General features: G+C 36.9%; 1 protein-coding gene across 2 annotated transcripts in view; it reads right to left on the bottom strand.

Annotated features, from left to right (window-relative positions):
• LOC145671037 (facilitated trehalose transporter Tret1-like) overlaps positions 1-23213 on the bottom strand; it is a 210825-nt gene that overhangs the window by 62353 nt on the left and 125259 nt on the right. For both annotated transcript variants that reach the window (XM_081739709.1, XM_081739710.1), the window contains exon 2: positions 2652-2793. In XM_081739709.1, the coding sequence (XP_081595835.1) occupies positions 2652-2793 (142 nt within the window). The remainder of the gene's footprint in view (positions 1-2651; positions 2794-23213) is intronic.

Raw genomic sequence — 23213 nt, 5'->3', positions numbered from 1 at the left:
GGTCATTTGGGGGGGGGCAGGAAACCATTTGGGGGGCCTGGACCCGATGCCCCCGCTTAGCTACACCCCTGAGTTTAAGGTCCCTCGATTCTGCTTCGAGGCTAAGGGATATGGTGACCATGAGAAATGAATGAAATGGTGGAATGAAGAAAGTGGGAGGAAACAGGAGAACCCCGAGAAAACCCACTACACGGCGTTTCTCCACCACAAAGCCTACTTAACACAAGCTGGGATCGAACCATGGACACCATGCACCAGAGATGAATTCTCTACCACTGAGCTACCGCTGCCCTGCTTGGGCTTGGTCGTCCATATCCAATCTTTCTTTTTGCCTTGCTTAAACAACTTCTAGTTTTGTTCTAAATCCAGACTCCATATTGGCGTAGATGTTAATATTACAGTCGATTGGTAAAATCAATCTTCCACATTTAAAAATTAAAGTACACACAAGTACAAAAATAAGCATTTACCATAAAAACAGTAGCTGCAAGTGTTCAAAATACATTTATGGCTTCTATAAAATCAATTGAAAATTGCTATTTTTAATTACGCAGGTAGTGTAAAACAGCAGTTTTCGACTCCAGCCGAGTTTAAGCTCAACCTAAAATTAGTTGACCAAAGTAAACTGACCCGACTGACCCAACCCGACAACCCGACCCGACTGACCCGACCCGATAACCCGACCCGAGTGACCCGACCCGATAACCCGACCCGAGTTGACCCGATTGACCCGACCCGACAACCCGACCCGAGCTGACCCGACCCGACAACCCGACCCGATAACCCGACCCGAGCTGAACCGACTGACTCGACCCGACAACCCGACCCGAGTGACCCGACCCGATAACCCGACCCGAGCTGACCCGACTGACCCGACCCGACAACCCGACCCGAGCTGACCTGACCCGACCCGACCCGTAACCCGACCCGTTTGAGAGCACTAATTTCACCCCCTACTCCTCACGGCAATCTTCTGGCACACCGGGTGCGATTTTTCTGTTCCTTGGAGCTCCCGCATGGCTAAGCGGTTAGCGTACGCGCCTTTGGTGTGGCAGACTCTGGTTCGATCCCGGCGGGAGCACATGTGGTTCGGATTCCACGTTAATCAGTAAGTCCACGTTTTATATGGCCTCACTGCTGAAAGGGATGCATCAAATCAAAATCAAAATTTATGTTCCTTCTCGCAGTGAGCTGGTTTCTTCCGTGTATCTACACCCATTTATGTTATTAATGGAGTGCTTTAACTAAGAAGTATCATTAAAAAAACATAGCATAAAATGCTTTTAGACTATAGAACAGTGTTTCAGCCTTCATAATCATTTTAATGGAATCATTAATATACGCGTTTTACATTGTTAATTTAAAAAGTGACTTCTCTCTTTTTATATAAAGCACAGTAGGCCTATGTATTTATGCCAATCATAGATGATCACAAAATAGCGTATATCCAGGGAAAATTTTTGGATTACAGTACTGGGTATACTCCCCGTTACATCCCTGTATAAGTCTTTAGACGCTCTGTGGTTAACCTATTTAGTCTTCCGCGCGAAAGACCCCGGTTCATTCCCCGTACAAGTCCATGGTTGGGATCTCATGTTAAGCTCCAGGTCAATGTTTCATATAGCCTCGGTGCTAAAAGGAACAGTAAACGCCAACACAATCAACCAACCAAGAAATAACCTAAGTTACCAAAAAAATAAAGAGGAAAAAATCGAAGGATATCTCGTAATCAAATAGAAAAAACTGAAAATAACGAAAGACAAGACAAGACTGGCAAATTAAAATACGCAGCAACAACGACAAAATAAATATAACTAGAAATTGCTAATGTTACATACATTTGAGTGAAGACCAAAGTCTGGAAAGATCAATTAAAGCAATCTCTAAAATATTACAATGTATCTTGAAAATGTTATCCCTTTTTAATTGAAAATTTCGAACAAAATCACTTTTAATATTTTAAAAAAATATATAAACCAGTAATATAGTAGAGAAAATTCTAGTTTCCAGTTTGAGTTTGGGGTTTCCGTCCTTATACAACACCGAACATTCGTTGAGAATACTCAGCTTCATTTAGAAAAGAAACGAAAAAGAAAGAACCTAGAATCGCAATCTGATAAAATGCATTTGTATAGTTATACGAGAAATACAGGGTGTCCCACAAAAAACCGGTACGCTTCACACACGAGATTCTACTTAACTTCTCACAACAACTGATGCACGGACACACTGCTGCACTCAACGTTCCGATAAAATGCAGTGCAGCCAACTTTCGAGACAGAATTGTCACCCCACAAATAATTTAACTAGAGATGATTAACCAGTACGTGAGACATAAGGAAGATAATATAGGTTTATAATATACTTGTACGTGAAGTAGAAAGAAAAGGTAGATTAGGTTCCTGCTATAACAAGAGAGAAAATGTTGTGAAAGAAATCATTCAGATTTTGAAATATGAAAATAGGTATTTTGATATTTTCGGTACTTCGGTTTTCAGTATGGTTCGTTATTTCGATTGTTCGGTATGATCCGATATTTCGGTATGAGTAACACCAAAATTTTTGTATTCAAAACACTGATACCAGTTTCGGAATTTTTACAGCCCTAATTTATAACAAAATAATAATAATAATAAATCTTTAGCTGTTACCTGGGCGAAGATTGCCCGATGAGAAGAAGTTCTATTTTCAACTGCAGGCAATGTTTCTGGTGCAGGAGATTCTGTGTTCAACTTTGCTATGACCTCAGCCTTTTCCGCTTCTCCTTGAAGCATAGGGTCATCTTCATCAGGCCTGAAAATAATAATAAAAAAATATTAATTTCATTTTTGACTAATTTTATACAAATATTTCAAGGGTGGAAAATTTTTTGCTATGGAGGATGGGGAATCTGTCCAGACATGTTCCAGCCAGTTTTCAAAAAAAAATTTCTTAATAAAAGAATGATTTATATTTATTTATTTGAACAGGGCGTACAACTGTTCAGTGGTACAGCGTTTACCTTTAGTATGTACGGTTTCTGGTTCGATCCCTTGCCAAGTAAGTTTGTGGTGGACAACATCGTGTTCGTGGATTTTCTCGGGGTATTCTGTTTCCTCCTACATTTTATTTCCGCCGATTCTTTCATTATCATTAACTTCCATTCCATCTCTCTTAGGCAAAAGGGCAAAATCGTAGTATGTTGAACTGAAAGATTTAATTTCATTTTCGTCTTCATTTATTTGAACGATCTACGCGACTTTGCGAAGGAGAAGCAGTTATTTATCAAGGATTTTTCCTGACATTAAAGTTTTGATTTCTTTTTTTTCCGTAGACCTATTTTTCCACATTTGTGTAATACTTTTCAATGAGCAGTAGCCTAAAATAAGTTTAAACGTTTTGTTAAGAATTAGACATACGCTTTACGTTAAGATTTTATTTATTTTAGAATAGAAACGAAATCTTTGAGTTTAACATTCCACGCTTATACCGGCTAGGCTAAAGGAGACGGTGATGATGAGAAATGGATGAAATGGTAGAGTGAATAAAGCGGGAGGGAACGGAGAACGTCGAGAAAATCTACGCACACGATGTTTCTCCACTATAAAGTACGACGCGAGTTGGGATCGAACCTCTCTATCATTGAGCCTCCGCGGCCCCCTTTATTTTAGAATTGTAAGCATACATTCAGCATTGCAGTGTACATTTTTTTAAAATGTTTCCAACAATGAAGTTTAGACGTTATAAAATTTATTTGAAAATGAGTACAATACCCTTGGACATTCTTTTCCTGTAATACACTTTCGAAAACGTACACTCATGTCCAAAATTATTGTCGCATGTCTATAAATATGTTGTAGGAATATAATTCGATAACGAATTCGCCCGGTATTTCTTATAATGTGACTTTGTGTATAATCGGTAAAGACATGTATGTGGCAAATTTCATGTCAAAAGAGCAGTAAAAAAGAACAATAAAACGAAAATAAAACTTTCTTGTCCATTTACCAACATTTTGTTTTACTTATTCTAATTTTCGTATTTATAATTCTTTTCTTATGAAATTTACCACAAATATACATTTTCTGATTATACACATAGTAACAGTATTAAAAGTACCCTGAAAAATCATTATGAAATTATATTCTTACAAGAAGACAGTTATAGATATGCGACAATCATTTTGGACATGAGTGTACATTACAGACATTCATAAAGTACTGTACCTATCTGCATTAAAAGGATCAAGATATGAATAACAAGTTTTCGGAATCAAAAAGAAAATGTGTTTTTAATGGTATGGGAGGGTCAAGAAGTGAGAATTATAGAACTCCGACTTATCTTGTCTGGCCTGCCCTTCTGCCGCATTAAACTGATCCATTAATTAAAAGTTAACTGTATGTGCAATTAATCTAGATAGAATCGTTAGTGGGAGGGAGGGGAACTGCCCGTGCTTCTAGGATTTCTCACCCTCAAAAAAAGTCCAGAATGCAGAATAGCGTGATAAAACAAACCGCTCCAAATGGCTCATAAAACCCCTGATCTAGTAGAATGATGGAATCGGAAATGATTGATAATGGCCAAGATATCTGAACATAAAGTAAACCTTTCTGTAATTGGAATACATAGCTGTTAATGGTGTTGTATAGACACAATTTTTTCTTAACTCATTCATTTATACGGAGCATTGTTTTTCTGCTTTCTGTGAAGTGAAGAGGAATTACATAATTTTAATGATTAAAAAAAAAGAAATCCTCAAGTTTTACATCCTACGATTATGCCGGCTAGGCTAAAGGAGACGGTGATTATGAGAAATAAATGAAATGGTGGAATGAAAAAAGTGGGAGGAAATGGGATAATCCCGAGAAAACCTACGCCCACGGTGTTTGTTCATACAAAGCCCACTTGGAACAAGCTCAGATCAAACCAGACTCCATGCACCAGAGGTAAACGCTGTATATCACTTACTTAAAAAAAAAAAAAAAATGAATTTGCATTATATAGGGTGTTTTAGAAACAATGACCCGATTTGACATCTTAATAACGTTTAATGAAAATCAAGAGAAAAAATGGAACTAAATACAGAATACTCACAAAGTATCAAACTTTCAAACTAGAGTTTTAGGGAAACGCTTTGAGATAATAAGTGTGTGAAGATAACGAGTTAAGTTGTTGAGAAAGTTTTGTTATTACGAGGATGTTTTTGAGAAGTAAACTTAAAGTTATCTCAACCATACTATATAAAGTGCAATGTTATTCGTCAAAATTTGATTTAGGACAAGTTTTGAATACATACAGCTTGAATTTGAGAGAATTATTTTGAATTATTATGGATGCCATTAATAAGAGAGAATTATTATGGCTCCCTACGAAACACATTTGAAAGATAGGGGAATGTGCTGCCATCTATTTTTAATAGTCAAGGCTTTACTTACTTTAAAAGGAAGCTAGTCGAAAAAGCAAAAAAGAAACTCAAAATCATCATCTCAGAAGAGTGATTTGAATATTTGCACTACTACAGTTATCAGGAACACCCTTTGGGGAAAGGATGTGTAACTTCACCTCCAACGTTTTTATACAAAATTCTATTCTTTACGATCATTTTCAACATCGTAACTAAATAAGGGACATTTTTGAGTAATGCTACTTTCCTATTAGATGTCAAGATTGATCAATAACTTACCATACCAATTTTAACCAATAGGTTTTATAAAGGTAGGCTAAGTGAAACAAATGATTACAGTATTGTAAACGGTAAAATACATTAATAAAAATGTAAACTCGCTTAAAGAGGAGTTAAATAGTATGAAAAAACATGTTAATACAATCATTGTTGGTTAAACTGGCAATGCTTTTTTTTTCTTGTTAAATGTTGAATTCCTAAACAGTTTTGGTGAAACACAACACAAGAATTCGTGTTTCCTTGTAAGTATGTGGTAAACTGGATACCTGGTGACGATCCTTGATAGGAATTCATGTAATTATGGTTCTATGTTAAGCTGTAAACCAACTGACACATTCCGTAACGTTTGCGTCAATGATTGGCAATTTATGCCTTCTATTTTGCATTACGTTGCATTACTGTGCGCAGGATTCTGCGAAGACTGATCCGGAATGTGGGTCCTATTCAAATATTACCTCGTAGCTGAAAGCTATGATCAATTCAAAAGAAGTAAACTAACGAACATGCAAATTCGCAATATCAAGGCCTTATAAACAGATTAACTGTTTTAGCAATTGATAGTCATACTACAAGTATCGTACTGAACCGGAGAGTGCCGTTTTCATCTTATTTCTCGGCCATTCCATCGTTTTAACAAAAAACTGTCCGGTTTTTAATATTAACCAATAATAAATTATTATTCGTTTCATACATTTGTTTATTCAGTTTAACGTCCCACAATTGTCCTCTTTAGGCTAAGGAAGACAGATGATTAAGGCAAGTGAATGATGATGGAAGATATGGTGGAATGACAATGTGGAAGGAAATTGGAATATCCGAGAAAACCCATGGACACGTTGTCCACCGGGGATCGAACCAGGAACCCCACATATTAGAGGTAAATGCTCTCCTACTGAGCCACCACGTCTCCCTAAAGTATATTACTCATAAGTCAGAATCTATATCCATGCATCAATAACATGGTTACAAGTAATTTATATTGCCACGGAGCAGCATTGATTGACATCTACAGCGATTTATTCAAAGAAATATGAAAAAAATATAGACCTATTTGGCAACATTTGTGCGTCTCATACATGGCGTCAGTTCTGCTTAGCGTGGCTTATTTGCTATGCTACGAGACAGCGTTTATGGCGTTAGAAAACGGTGCTCCGAGTTCCCTTTAAACGCCGTTAGCGAATGAGAGGACTGCGGTGTTGCCACGTCTTTGTACACATTCACGTCAGTTTACGCACAAAAGGAGCAGAGAATGAGACGAATATATCACTTGCTCGCCTGCTTTCAATGCATTTGCTTAGCCATACTCCATAAACACATGGCAAGTTGCATCACAGCCTTCTCATTCGCTTTGCTTACATGATATAGATTGTGTCCTATGTTTTAATTAATGGCTCTGTGCCCTAGAAGTTGGTGGATTTGATTTCCAATGTCTCATTTTCTGTAATCCTGTTGTCCATTCCTGTCTCAAATAAATATAGTCAACTAAGTAATTTAATCAGGGAGTGGCACAAGAAGAACATTTCATAACACCTTACATTTAGAAAGCGAAAAACAAAATCATTTACCAGAGATGCCGTTGCTTATACAAAGTATGTGTGTGGGATATTTATAGTATGTGTTAAAATCTTTTATTTTCCAGAATACCAAGAACGTAATGAGAGTGGATATTTAATTATGTATAAATTACCATCGCAAAACGTTCTTTAATTTTGGAATATTCACCTTTTTCCAATCACCTATTCAATTGCATATGGTTTGTATCATTAATTTCAATTAATGATGCAAACCACCATGTATAATTTATATCGAAATCCTCCAGATTAAATAAGGTTGCCAACTCTGAAAAATAAAATTACCGGCACCTGCTCACAATCCTTAACAATAATTGTATTTTAAACATTGAAATATATAGTTGAGGCCAGTGGCGTATTTACGATTTTATTTCGGGGGAGGGGGCTTTGCTAACTTTAGTCCTGGAAATGTGAAAATTCTGCAAGATACTACATTACTTTAATAAAGTAAAAAAAAATCGTGGGGCTTAAGCCCGGAAGTCCCCTTAGATACGCCACTGGTTGAAGCTGATAAAAATACCGGTCCGACGGTAAAATACCGGCCAGTTGGCAACCCTAAATTTAATGTTCAGACAATTTTGCCGTTTGCCTTATCTTAAAACTCGTCACGACATTCTGAACGCTAACCTTTCAATGCAGTGGCGGATCTAGGAAGGTAAAACTGGGGGGATCCAGAACTCAGACTGAGATAGGTATATCATGAGTGTACTATAAACTTTTAAAGTGTGTAAATAACAGCTTAAATTATGTTTGTTATTTAAAAAACTAGGGAGTCTAGGCTCCCCCTGCTCTGGGCTAGATCCGCTACTGTTTCAATGTACAGATTTTAAAAGAAAAGAAAACAAACGAAATTATTTAAATAGAACAAAACTTAAGCACATCTTTTTATCTAATGATAATGTACACAATGCAACGAATTGAAATGAAAGGTTGTCTCTAGTGTCTAGTTCAAAAATGAAGTCCTAAATCCCCCCTCCTCCGCTCTATGAAATAATAAGGCCCTACAATCATTTAAGAAATAGCTACGGCGAAAAAGTAGAATTTCATCTATTTTTTCCTTTCCTTCTTTCCTGTTTCTTATTTTCTTCTTTATTTTCCTGTGATTGATAAGCAACTCACACAATTGTTTTTTTGGGGTGCACGAGCACCGTAGCACGACCGGAGTCGCCGCCGCTGACTAACATGGGTTCATTTCAATTTCAATTGTTTTAGAAGAAGAAGTGTATCTTGTTAAATGTGTATTATTCTACAATATAATGTAACTATTGCAACAAAATCATATGCTATATGCTTTGTGACACGGTCAATTTTTATTTATTACGTAATGTATAGAAACAAAGAGGAAACAATATCCAGTAATAAAAGTTTATTTATTTTTCTTTCCGCAACGTACACAGCTTTACGCAAGGTTTCGTAGAAAATTCGAACTTCAAAAAGACAATATTTTCCTTAGGATAAAACGGAGAACAATTGTGTGTGTATATATGAAGCTCCTATAAAAGCATAATAATAAATAATGTTAGGCTTCCAACTGTAAACTTATTTTTTCTTTTATAGTTACATAATCTACAATGGTTTACCTTGCACGTAACAACTCAAACATCAACGTATTATCCATGTATGTTTTTTTTTTTTTTTTTAAACTGTCGTTTTATTGCTCTCAAGCATTGTATGAAACACATTGCTAACACGTGTCTTTCTAATACTTCAGAAGAAAAAAAATGTATTCACTTTCCGCTTGCGATAAGATACCAAAGATACTTTTATATCAATGAGTGTCTATTAATACAATATCACTTACTCAAGTGCACCATAATTTATGTTTCACGCTTACTTGCTTGACAGACTCTTGCGTGAAGTATCTTTTTTTTTTTTTTTTTTTATCAACCCAAGTGACAAACTAGTTATTCCCATTTAGAAAAAAGAAAATATATATTCCCTCTGATAAAGTTAACATTGAACTTTTCACGAGGATAAAAGTATTTCAAGTGTTTGTTATGCTTGCCTAGTTAATTCTGGAATTCTACTATTCGTAATAGACAGCTGGCTAGTGAGATTATCTCAGCCTGGTTCGTTAATGGAGCCAATGCGTTAACATTTTAATGGGCAATAATAATGACTTATGCCTGCCCGTTACTCCACATAATAAATTTTAAACGAAAGCGATTCCCTTTGCAGCAGTCAAGACGATTATCTTGATTGAGTTTTGTTAGTGGAGTGAGTCCATTAACATTTTCACGGGTAGCGGAGATGGTATGGATCAATGAAAACTTGACCCATGACCCACCACCCGCCGTGACCTATGACCCACTCTGTCCCACGACTCACCACCAACCCTGACCCCACTGTGACCCACTAAAACCCATCGTCAGCAAATCTGATCCGTGATCCACGTCCTCCGCTCCTCTGACTAAAGAGTAAATAAAAAAACAAGACTGTGAAATATACTGAATTTCTCCTCCATAGGTTGAACGGGTCGATAGATAGGCTACTCAATTTTTCGCAAAAATTCGTACTGCCACTCCCCCTTTAGGATATGTATTATAATGAAAGCGACATGATAACATCCCAGTTAGGATTGGGGCCTAACTATATATATATAGTTAGTCCCCAATCCTAACTGGGATGTTATCATGTCACTATATCAAAAGTCATTTCATTTGGCTTTGCAATTTGGCCGTGATGCTCACGCACTAGTTACATTCAATTCTTTATATAGTAATTCATACATTGGAGATGATTCAACAATATAACGTTATTTTTTCCAGTAGTCAGCTTCTCTAGAAACGAACAGGCTGTGTCTCGAAAGCCAAGTAGTAAGTTCTGTTGATATTATTACAATTACAAATATTAATACCCAAAAATGCCTGAAGTTCTTTTCTCACTTAGTTAAGGAAGAAAAATGGAGGCCTTGAAATTAAAACGTACTGTAGATACATTTACCGATGTTGAGGAGATGCTGTCTATAATACAGTGAGCATAGTGGGTCCTGGTGAGTGATGGGTGGCAATGGGTTACCTCCTTTCGACCCATGACCCACTCACATCTTGACCTACCACCTAATCCATCTGTGGTAGCGGTGACTTTAATGGTAATTATCCATATCCCATTTGTACTATTAAAAGAAAGGTAGTAGAAGATACACCTCTCGCTGTTAAATGGCACCAAACACCCTCCAGTGCTTGACATCTACCTGATGAAATTGGAACTTTTAGTGCGTGATCCTTTTCACTGTCAATCAGAATTTATTACACTTTATCTCTGGATTTTGTTGGATGCGCTTCATTTGTAAGAGTATTTACAGTATTATCACTCAGATATTTCAATATTTTTCTTGTTTATTATTATTACTTTATTAACAAAATATGGTCATACGCATCCTTATATTCTTTTGTCAATAACTTTTAAACAAACTGACCAATTACAATTTGGTTTCCGGTATTGTCTAGAGAATCACGGTCGGTCACTCTAAGTCAAATAGAACTGAAGTAACATTGACCGATTAGTTCCCAAGTGACGCGGGGAAGAACATCTAACAACATACAGGTATATCAGTTCTTGCTGGTGACTATAGACTACTTGTTCATAACTACAAGTCTTGAACGTTGTTAGTGTTTAAATTATTTTTTAAAAATCATTGGGCCTTATGCAGAGTCGTTTTGACGTGTAATTAATGACCTACTACGGGTTTGACTAACGGATGGTTATCAAAAGTGTATTCAGAGTCTCTTTCTTTCTTCTTTCTTCATCACTATTATCAGTGTTTTTTTTCGCCTCCGACTTAAATGTAGTATTAGTAGGCTCCAAACGCTAAATTCGTTAGGTGATCTCTATTGAACATTTCGACTTAAGTTACTATCTTCTTCAATGAAACGAATATTTCAAGCAATTTATTTGTATTCATTTTCAAAGATGCTCTATACCCTTTTTATTTTGTTTATATATATTTATTTATTTTGATTTTTTTGGAAAATTTTTTTTAATATTCCTTCTTATATTTAACTAATTTATTGTTTTCCTTTACTTATATATATATATATATATATCATTAACAAGAATAAATTGTATCATGCTTCGAATTGCTTTCCAATTATATGTAGTTATAATATATTTGTAATTATATGGTCCCATTCCGATATAATAATTTAATTTTTGAAGAAATTCTGATCTTTGGGTTTGTAAGTAAGTACATTCGAATAATAGATGATCTAAAGTGCCTATACCCTTATCACACCAACTGTGATAAGTCTCCTTTTTTTCTGATTTGGAATAATTTAACTGGGGTAAGTACTGTACCTAAAAGTATTCTATAATATGCAATAATTTCTTTTCTTGCCCAATTTTTTATAAATTCCCTGGGTTTATGGGAATGATGTTCGATGGTTTCCCAATAAGTATTTCCAGGTAATGATTTATTATTTTGTTGCCATTGATTTACTATTGTTGAAAAATGTGTATCTATAATATAATGGTAACTTCTATAAGGAATTTTTATATAATATGGTTTTCCATTTTCAGTCTCTGATTAGGACGTAGTAGTTGAATTTCGTATTTCATGTATTTTCATGTTCACAGACTACGCATGCGCACATCTTCTCCGTAGTTGCCACATTTATTTTTCTCATCCGATGCATTGAGGTTACATTAGTTAATCATACACAAATCAACTTTTTAGTTGTATTCAAAGTAGACTCTGAATACCAAAAATTACACATTCCTTAGCATAGAGCTACTATGCCACTAACTAGTCCGTGTCTAACCCTTCATTAACGAATTGTCTCTGAATACCGCCCATTGTGTTTAATACCCTTATGATTGAAACGAATACAAGTTTTAGTGAGTAATGTACATTATTACTTCTGATACATTAAACAACTAGCAGTATCAAGAGTACACCACGTGAAGGAGTTTGGTTTGTATGGTGTGATATTTTCTGAACTAATATTGAAACTGGAATGTGGAGTGGATTTCCACCAGTTCCGGTTTTAATAAAGAGATTAGAGTAATGATGAAATAAGTTATTTTTGGAATGCTTAATTGATTACAGAAAACCACTTCTCGCTAGCTTTAATCAGTTTTTACTCCATAGCGATCAACCTTTAAACCAAAGTGGTTGATTTATGCCACTTTTGGTTTTAAAAAAGGGTTAATACTTTCAGTCCGAAGCCAATTTACATTTTTTAAGGCGTTGAATCAGGCACATTTTAAGGATAATTTTAAAAACTCGTATCTCTTATTTTTCTGCACATGATTTTGGCCCAAAATTTGCAACATGCAAAGCTAAGTGAACAGTTTACTTGCATGTGAAAATTCAGAGACCTACCTTTATTTCAATCAGTTTGGCATCTCTTCGAATTTGACATTAAATTTGGGAGATTTTACAACAACGTAAAGTTTACACATGACGCACACACAAATACATGTTCTATTCATAAATGTAAATGTAATTTATACTACACGTCCTGCAAAACTTAGATTTTTCAATACTTGTTTCTTGTGTGGTATAACTCCAAACATTTTCCGACACACAGCTCAACGTTGGAATTAAAATGTAGTGGCTTTCCTACTGCGTTTTTTGGTCCGATACCTTTTCTCGCTGGAAGCACACACTGTACCTTCTTTGTCCTACTTGAGCAATATACGTTGACGATACAGATACACGGTATGGGTAACAACCGGTCGCTATAAGTCTCCCACTAGACGAAGACTTGGGATAGTTCACTGATTTCAAGACCCGTAACATTCACTAGTCCTTCCGCCAACTCTGCGAGAAATTTCCTGAGCGGCGGTTTTATCATATGATAATTGCTAATCTTTTTGCTTACAGAACATATGTGTTGACTATTGACAGATCAAATACCCGAAAGAAAACATTTCTCCACCAGTTCACAGATTTTCTTCGAAACAGCATCCAGTGGCGTATATGGCTCGGGACCAGGAGCTCTAGACCCCCCCAGTATTTTGAATGACAAAAATAATTTAAGCTATTATTTATATTTTTTGAAAGCTTATAGTATACTCATTATATACCTATCACCTAGATCCGCCACTGACAGCATCTGATCCAACTTGTCGACTCCAATCTTGTATGTGTTGTAATCTACAACGGCGGCCGGTTTTATTTTTTTATATCTACCTTTCTAGCATGACTGTTGTTCGATCATTTTATGAGCTGTACTTAGAATGTACACGTCTCAGACATCTTTCCATCTTATTGCCAATAGATGTTCCCTTTGCCTTGTAACATGTGCGCCCTTTCTCAATATTTTGCTGAATGCTTCCTTACACATTTCTCGTCTATTAGGCATTACTTTCCTACTGCTTTTGTATTACATTTCCAGAGGTGATCAAAAAGTTAGTTGTTCCATACAGGGTGTATCAAAAAGAACTTTACAACTTTGAAAACTCATATTGATTTGTTCATCAATCTTACAGACGGTTTTGATGTCATTTTGTAGCAAAATACATTAAGTTTTGACTCACGTAGTACATTAGTTCAGAAACAAGCCACTGTAGGCGGTAACCGCAGTTGCAGCAAAGATGGTGGCCTTTACTGGTCCCGAGCGTGCTAGTTGTGTGTTTTGGTTTGAAGAATCCAAGTCTGCGACGATTGTGCAAAAAAAAAAAAAAAAAAAAGTAAAGATCCTCCCATAGGTCTACTTATCAGTGGCATAGATGTTTTATTGAAACTAGATGTTCGGTAAGACAGAACAAATCTTCAGGTGGTAACCGTATGTCTGACAAGGAAACATCTTATACATCTTATATTGATAGTAGCATTGCCCAATGAAACAATGCGCAATCGATAGAGGAGTGAAGAAAAGTGAGAAATCCAAAGTTTTACACCCGACACCCAGATACACACGAGATACAGAGGAAAGAAGGATCTAGAATCACGTGAAGATAGCTATGTCAGATACACCGACACAGAAATAACTTCAAAGTGATTAAACCAATCAAAATGACATTTACCAAACAGTATAGTAAGCAAACATTGTACCCACAGACATGCTCAATAACATCAGATGTAATGCAGTGTTGTCAACTGAGCACGAAATGAAGTTTTGTTAAATGACCCAGAAAACAAATTATAACATGTAGCAAATCTAATTATGAGTAGAACCATATCTGTGCCATCTTGATGTACAGTGTTACCAACGTTTGAGGATAGGTCATATGAATTCCTTTATGAATCTTGAATGTAGAAGACTACACACAGTACATGATTCGAATTAGTTAAAACCAAAATATGAAACCAAATCACTGAAGTACGAAAATAAGGGACGAAGCACAATGTAAAAACAGTTTTGCCCCGTAGAAAATCATAATAGTATCAGACACAATCTGATAGTATCACACAAAACTTCATATAGGAATTCAGATATTCCTACAGTGTATCTTCAAACATTAGCAACACTGTACATCAAGACTTCCCAGGTGTGGTTCTACTCACAATTAGATTTGCTACAAGTTATCATTTGTGTTCCGTGCCATTTAACAAAACTTCATTTTGGGCTCAGTTGGCAACACTGCATTACATCTGATGTTATTGAGCATGTCTGTGGGTACAATGTTTGTTTACTATACTGTTTTGTAAATGCCATTTTGATTACTTTAATTACTTTGAAGTTATTTCTGTGTCAGTGTATTTTTTGCATTGTTATCTTCATATGATTCTAAATCCTTCTTTCCTCTGTATCTCCTGTGTTTCTGGGTGTCGGCCCGTAAAACTTTGAATTTCTCACATTTCTTCACTCCTCTATCGATTGCGCATTGTTTGATTGGGTAATGCTACTATCAATATAAGATGTTCCCTTGTGAGAGCAAATGAGCCAAAGCTTTGTGAACAGTCCTACAAAATCAACCCGGCGTGCTTCTTGACAGCTGGGAACCCCACACATGACAGTGTGGCATGTGTTAAGAAAACAGTTGCATCTCAAACCATACCATGGTGCAAGAATTAAAAGACACTGATAGAATTGCTCGTAAGGAATTTTGTGTGAAAATGCTACATCGGTTGGATAAAGATGAAGATTTCATTAATTCAATGGAAACCACATTGAACGTCTTTAGATGTAAGGTAACAAGCTTTATGTATTTTGCTACAAAGTGACACCAAAACTATGACTGTAAGATAAATGAATAAATCAGTATGAGTTTTCAAAGTTGTAAAATCCTTTCTGATACACTGTATGACTTCCAATAGGTACCGGTATACATCACATAGTTTGGAAATCTAAGACTAATATCATTACAATATTACTTGCATGTACTTTACAGTATACTTCATGACCAATATTGCAAGAGAAGGAATATTACGACAGAAATCATAATAAAGACCATTTCTGCTCTAAATTTTATTACATTTATTTTTAATCCTATACCATTTTTTTGTAGGATTCTTACTACATAGCTCCATGCAAATAAGACCATCTCTTTTCAGCACCGAGGCTATACAAGATATGGATCTACAGCATTAAGTGGGATCCAGACCACAATAGCTTTAATCAGGAATCGAACTCAGGTCTCCCACTAACAAAACAAGAGTTTATAGAATTCAAAACAGGGTGCTGGCTAAAATAACTTGAAAAATTTCGAACCAAAATATAAGGTAAAAGTAAGGTAAGTAAATCTTCGAAAAATTAGCTACTACGAGGCGCGTTCGGAAAGTAACATCCGATTGGTCACTGTGCATTAAGTAGTTGGGACAGCGCTACTATCTTTGCACAGACGTGCGCGCTAGATCAGTCTGTTTCCAGTCGTAGTAGAGTGAAGGTTGTCTAGTCACTAGTTCCACTTTTGTAGCGTCTCAAAATGTGTGCTGCAATAATAATAATAATAATAATAATAATAATAATAATAATAATAATAATAATAATAATAATAATAATAATAATAATAATAATAATAATAATAAAGTCAAGCAGCTATTCATCGGGAACCTTGTGTCGTATATGGACCAAATGTGATGATTGAAGGCGTTATTCGTGAATGGGTTCGTTCATTTAAAAATAGACGAACAAACATTCATGACGAAAGAGGAGTGTTAGGCCATCAGTGGTCACTGATGAACTCGTTCAGAAAATTGATGGAAAAGTCCGTGAAAATCGACGTTTCACTGTCTCGGAGATTTCCCATGAATTTCAACAACTTATGATAATATTATCATCTCTTCATGCACATGAAGAAGTGGGTTTGATTTCAGCGCTTTGATGATGATGATGATGAGCTGAAAGATGCGGACACAGGCTGGCTTAAGTTACAAGCGGGAGATTTTTATGCTGATGGAATTTCTAAGTTAGTGCAGAGTTATGAAAAGTGTTTTAATGTTTATGGAAACTATGTTGAAAAATAGAGCAATGAAGTAGTTTTTAGGTGTATAATAAGTTCTTATTTACTTTGATGTTTCTTATTTTAACCAATCGCATGCTACTTTCCGAACTGCCCTTGCATTTTAATGTTCTGTATTACTACAGACAAGTTGCAATAGTCTAGTTTATAACCAAGAATTATCTTTTCACAAACTGGTTATAAGGCTTACATAACAATTTTCTTTTCACATACAAGGTAAATTATTATTATTTTAAATTGACGGGAGTTGGGCTAAAGAGTGTTACGTAATATCGTTGTAAGACTAGCAAATATGATCTATTTATACCATTGACATGGAGGTGATGAAGCTAGTGTATCAGCTTCAGTATCAGCCTAATATGTAAAGTATATGGATATGTATTTAATCGTTTAAAGTTCTAAAAGACTGAAAGTTTTCTATCCAATAGTTATTATCGACAATTATAGCATAATATTGTTTTGTTAGTATTGCGCAACGAAAATAAAAGTACTTCCTGTCACGTAATGCAGCAGCAATTCGTGTAAGTAAAATGGGAAGTTGGTCAAGATAATTGGACTTACAAGGAAAGGTATTTTGATGGATAACTATCACAATATCTGCTCTTACTGAACGCATTTCATGTATTGTTTACGTATTATATTCTCTTTTTGATGAGTAGCTATATCTAATAAGCGTGTCTATAATGGTAGTGTAGGTTTCTTATACTCTTTATTGGACACGGAATTACAGATCGAAAACAAAAAAAGAAAAAAAGTATTTATGATCACAGGATTTTGCATTGGGGAAAATACTTCCAACTGGATGCACTATGACGTTACTTTTTTTTTTTTTTTAATCACTTTCTTAGCGAACCACATACAAAGAACAAGAAGGATACACGAAACCAGAAGTTGATCTATCGATCAGGACTTTAAAACCTAACTACAAGAATAACAAACTTTTCTGACCAGAGTATAGTCTATACATTTTTAAAAAAATCAAAACTGAAATACAGTGTTACAGCTTCGACAACTTAACTTTATCTTCATCAGACACTAACTCTCGTTATCAGAAGATAACGTTAAGTTACCGAAACTGTAATACTATTTTAGTTTTAACAAATAAGCGTATATACTCTGGTCAGAAAAGTTTTAGTTATTCCAGAAGATGATAAAAGATGTGGTGATGGAGAAACAAGAACATCTGCATGGCTTTGCAGGTACAGTATTCGTAAAAGCAGGGAATTCGTGTTACTATTCGGTTCAAAATCTTTTGTTGTCGCGAATTCTGTCGAGGAATCTGAAGCTTAAAATATACAAAACGATAATCATGCCTGTTGTTCTGTATGGTTGCGAAACATGGTCGCTTAGTCTGAGGGAAGAACATAGATTGAAAATATTTGATAAGATCCTTAGACGAATATTCGGATCCGAGAGGAACGGGAATGGAGAATGAAAACTTCATAACGAGGAACTACATAATTTATACGGTTTACCCAACACTGTTAGGGTCGTTAAGTCTAGGAGGCTTAGGTGGGCGGGTCATGTAGCTAGAATGGAAGAAAGTAGAAACGCTTTCAAAGTCTTAACTGGAAGACCAATCGGAAAACGACCATTAGGAAGACCTAGGCGCAGATGGGAGGACAATATTAAGATGGATCTTGCAGAGATTGGAATACAAAGTAGAAACTGGATGCAGTTAGCTAAGGATAGAAGTCAGTGGAGAGCTTTTGTGAACGTGGCATTGAACCTCCGGGTTCCAGAGGCCATAGAGTTAGTTATTTAGTTAGTATTCGTGGATCCACGATAATTTGTAAGCTGACAACACTTGCTTTGATTCAAGTACTTTGTCATTTGCTTCACATGTCAATTCTCCAATCGTAAAAGCTTGGTCCTACATCACACGGCAAACAATTGCAAATGACTGCTATAGGGTGTTCAAGAACCAGTTAACCCCTCAGATAACTTTGGCGGTATATAATTTATTGTATATGCAAGTAGTGTTCCTCAGGAGAAGAGAAATTTCACAACTCTCGTGGGGAAAACTAATTCACCCAAGTCTTGGATTTCAAACACTGTTTTGGTGTTGTATGATCCATAGTATAAAAAACTGAACTGAATAAAGTGATTATACGTACACAATGAAGAGCATTTATCAACGTTTAAAAACACATAAGTCATTACACAATATACTCTAATAATAAATACGGCTTAAATATTATTATATCAGACTCTTCGTAGATTTCTAGTGACGGAAGAATTCTGGTAACTTCTAGATGAAATTAAGGAAACATATCAAGGCATAAACTCTGTACACAAAGCTACAAAACGAGACGACAAAAGAGACGAGACGGGGAAAACTTTTCGAGAATCGATAGAAGTCAGGACATAAAATTTACGAGACAAGAAATCTTTGTGGCTAGTCTCGTCTCGTGAGTATAACATTATATACAAGTTTGTGCTTAAATGATAAATCTCACTGTATAGCTACCATGATTTACTTGCACTGTGGGCAAGTTTCCACTTAATATAGTGGCCGCGACGACTTGCAAAGCCTGGGCTATACACGAATCAAAGAACTGCTTTCCTTCTCGTGTGATGGATCGGAAAAATTCGGTGCGATTCGTGGAGCTGCCTTCAGAACAGCAAAAGTGCACGTTGTCGAACTTAGAAAACATGGCAAAGAAGCGAAAAACAAAGAACAGCACTTAGAGAACTATAATACGAACACTAGCAATTAGTCGAATTATTATGCGATAACAATAATAATAGGTAAAAATATAAAACAACGACAACAGGAGTAATCAGAAAAAAAACTTTGTAGTAATTCAACAACACACTAACCAAGAGATGTTCTTCATATAGCGCAAGAGACGATACTGGCCAAATTTCATGGGTGAGGGGTTGACGACCGGGATACACTCTCGCATTCTATTGGATGATGAAATTAAACGGCGTGCCAAAAATCTTGGCATTTGGAGGCGGCGCTCCAAGTTCCCTTTAAATGCTGCTAGCAAATGAGAGGCCAGCAGTATTGTCACGTTTATTTTGTACACATGCAAGTCTATCCTCTGCCACCTGATCACACTGTAGTTCGTCTGCTTAGCCGTAGCTACACCCCTTAGCATTCGGCAACATCGCGTCAGAGCTTGCGTTTTATTCGTTTAGCTGAAATGACAAGATGTTTGTCACAGGCTTTAGTAAATCTACGTCAAGCTTCACGACTGATCGCGATCATTATAGTATTCATGTTGAATAGCCGCAAGTAGCGCAGTAGTAAGGCGTTTGGGCGGCGCAGATTGTTCTTGGTTCTATTATCGTTCGAATGCGGCTCTGAGGTTACCAAGCAGGGTTGGCTGGTTTAAACCAAGGTGGTTTAAACCTTGGTTTAAACTAGCTGGGTTTTTCAAAATCTGGTTTAAACCAAAAAACAAAAAATGTTCGTAAAAGTGTAACTATTCGTAAAATCTTGATAAACATACATTTGTTTCCTATCACATTTCATTCCATATATTATTAGTATTATATTCAGACCTATTCATTACTTAAAGAGATTATACTACAAAAGCAAATTTTTTTTATAAGTTTATGAATGTTTCTTTTCTGATTTTTTTTATAGTTTGTTATTATTGTTATGTAACTGCAATCAAAGAAAAATTCTAAATATTGTTTCGTTTTAATAATGTTTACTATTGATAAAATACATCGAAATGCCGTACTCTGTTGGGAGGGGGGTAAAAAAAAACCTACGAGAGGCATTTATTGAAATCAGAAGTATCTTTGGTATCTATAAATGGGTCAGAGTCAAAGTTGACTTAAATAATTCGTATCTTTATTCACTTTTCTTACTGCAAATCCTTGTATTTCTTTAACTTGGACTAATAAAAGTCGTAGTGAACTGATTTGGACTAAATTAGTTCTTCTGTATTCTGCAGTACTTTGATATTGTCCATATGTAATTCTGTATAATGGTTTCGCTTGTGCAATTGTTTATCTTTTTGTCCTGAAATGACTCTTTGACAATTATATTAACAAGTATGTAAAGATCAGTACAACCTATTTTTATCAGGAGTCCTTCGTGAGTGAGTTGGCAGAAGTATAGCGTTTGTGGCCAATTAGACCCGGTTTTGAGTTCAAATGGAGGACAATTTCTCTCGGATGTAAGGCGAGAAGCGGTTTGGATTTCGCTTTAAGCTTATGTGACCCCTACCATCATAACCCGGTTGTTGCATAATAACACCAAGGCGAAACAAACTTATTTCTATCCATGTGTGATATAAATATAGGGCAAAGTATTTAAACAAACAAACAAACAAAAAAAAAAAAAACTCTTTCAAGTAGGTGTGCCTGGAGAGTTAAAGAAAGGGGAAGGATAGGAGCGTGGTGATGACTCACTACATTAACTTCATGACTACCGAAGTTAAGGAAATTGTAGAGACTTTATCTCTCCACACACACACACACACACACACACACACACACACACACACACCCCTGTTTGTCTACCCTACAAAAGGTGTATGCAAGCTGGGCCATAGGAAAACCGAGTATGCACTCATATCTGCTTTACCAATGGAGCTATTTTCCTGATACGCTCTCAAAAGTTGCGCCAGCGATAAAGCTACATTTCCAGACGCACCAGAATGCAGTATCTCGAACCTGACTGGGTACGTACAAGTGAGCACCCAAAACAACTGGGCATTTGCAAAAGGAGTAATTGTAACAAACGAAGACACTAACAAACAAACAAAGATATTGTGTGTAAAATGTGTAAAATGCGAGTTCAGTGAGTAAATGTGAGCAATGCAATTAGAGCAATTCCTTTAAACACTAGTTAACTTTGTAGCAAATGAATCAGATGGATATATGCTGTTGACTTTTTTGGGCCCTCCAATTTCTTTCCACATTTTCCTTTCCACCAATTATTTCATAATCATTCATTCTCATTAATCACCCGTCGATTATAAGCTATAGAGGATAACCAAGGGATATAAAACTAGAAATTTCATTTGATTTCAAATGGAATACTGCATTGATTCAATCCCCGAAGAAGTTAGTTTGTGGTGGACAACATCGTTTCCATGGGTTTTCTCGAAACTCTCCCATTTCCTTCCACATTCTCATTCTACTAATTATTCCATCGTCATTCCCTTGCCTTAACCATCGCCTCCCTTAACCTAACAAGGATATTTGTGGGACGTTAAACTGTAAGATTTAATTTCATTTTGAAATGGAATGGCGAGACTAAAGTAGGGTTATATCTGTTTGTTTTTCGATGAAGGTTAGGGTTTCTTTTCAGCACCGAGGCTGTAAGAGAGACTTATAAGTTAAGGTGGAATCCGAACCACTATAATAGTTCAGATTTTATTAATGCTTCCGTGAGACCATGTGACCAAAGAGGCACGTGCTAGCTATAAGGCCAGCGAGAGAACAATATTATATGCCTAAAGAAACACGAGACAAGATACATTATTCATACAAGGTAGGAGACCCGGGTTCGATTCCCGGTGGGATCTCATGTGGTTCGGATTCCATGTTAATCAGTAGTTCCCGTCAGAGATGTTCACCCTCGCGAGGGTGGCCCTCTCGAGGGCATCATCACCCTCAAGTTCCCTCGCCTACAGTGACGCGAGGGCGAGGACAAGTTTTGGCCGCGAGGGCGAGGGTGCGCGAGGGCGAGGACAAGCTTCGATGCCGAGGGTGAGGGTGCGCGAGGGTGAGGAAAAGCTTCGACGAAGAGGGTGAGGGTGCGCGAGGGCGAGGACAAGTTTCGGCAGCGAGGGCGAGGGTGCGCGAGGGCGAGGACAAGCTTCGATGGCGAGGGTGAGGGTGCGCGAGGGCGAGGAAAAGCTTCGACGAAGAGGGCGAGGGTGCGCGAGGGCGAGGACAAGTTTCGGCAGCGAGGGCGAGGACAAGCTTCGATGGTGAGGGTGCGCGAGGGCGAGGAAAAGCTTCGACGAAGAGGGCGAGGGTGCGCGAGGGCGAGGACAAGTTTCGGCAGAGAGGGTGAGGATGCGCGAGGGCGAGGATAAGCTTCGATGGCGGAGGTGAGGGTGCGCGAGGGCGAGGAAAAGCTTCGACGAAGAGGGCGAGGGTGAACGAGGGTGAGGGCCAAGTGTTACTGCGGGAGCGAGGGTGCACGATGGCTAGAGACAACTTCCTTCAGGAGAACGAGGGCACGCGAGGGAGGAGGACAAGTTTCCTTAAAAGCAACTGTTTTGGAGTTTGCTGTTTGACCTCTTTTGGAGAGAGGCAAAATTTAAAATATTATCTGCCATGTCCCCTAGATGAAAAGTTAGTGTCATACCAAGGTTATACATTAATCGTATTTTTTCTTTCAATTAATTGCAGTAGACAATTTCTCGTGTGTACATACATAATTATTAAAAATAATAATGCAAATAAGAATAATATTTGATTTTTCCCATGGAAGTTTCCAGGTAGAAATAGCGCTACATTAAGAAGTAAGTGTGCCTCATTGTTGCCCTCCCTGTGCTGGAGACGTTTTAGATAAGAAGTGTCCACTACACTGTCATGTTTAAAGAGTGTTGGTAGACAGACAGACAGTCACTCACGTCATTCAGCAGTAAATGACAAGAGCGCTGATATCTGAACAAACACAATCAATGAGAGAACCATCAGAATGCAGT

The sequence above is a fragment of the Thermobia domestica genome, chromosome 15, assembly GCF_964235325.1.
Source record: "Thermobia domestica chromosome 15, izTheDome1.hap1.1, whole genome shotgun sequence".
In the NCBI taxonomy this organism is placed as follows: Eukaryota; Metazoa; Arthropoda; class Insecta; order Zygentoma; family Lepismatidae; genus Thermobia; species Thermobia domestica.
The sequence above is the reverse complement of the archived record's forward strand: the minus strand, read 5'-3'. Positions and strand labels throughout refer to the sequence as shown.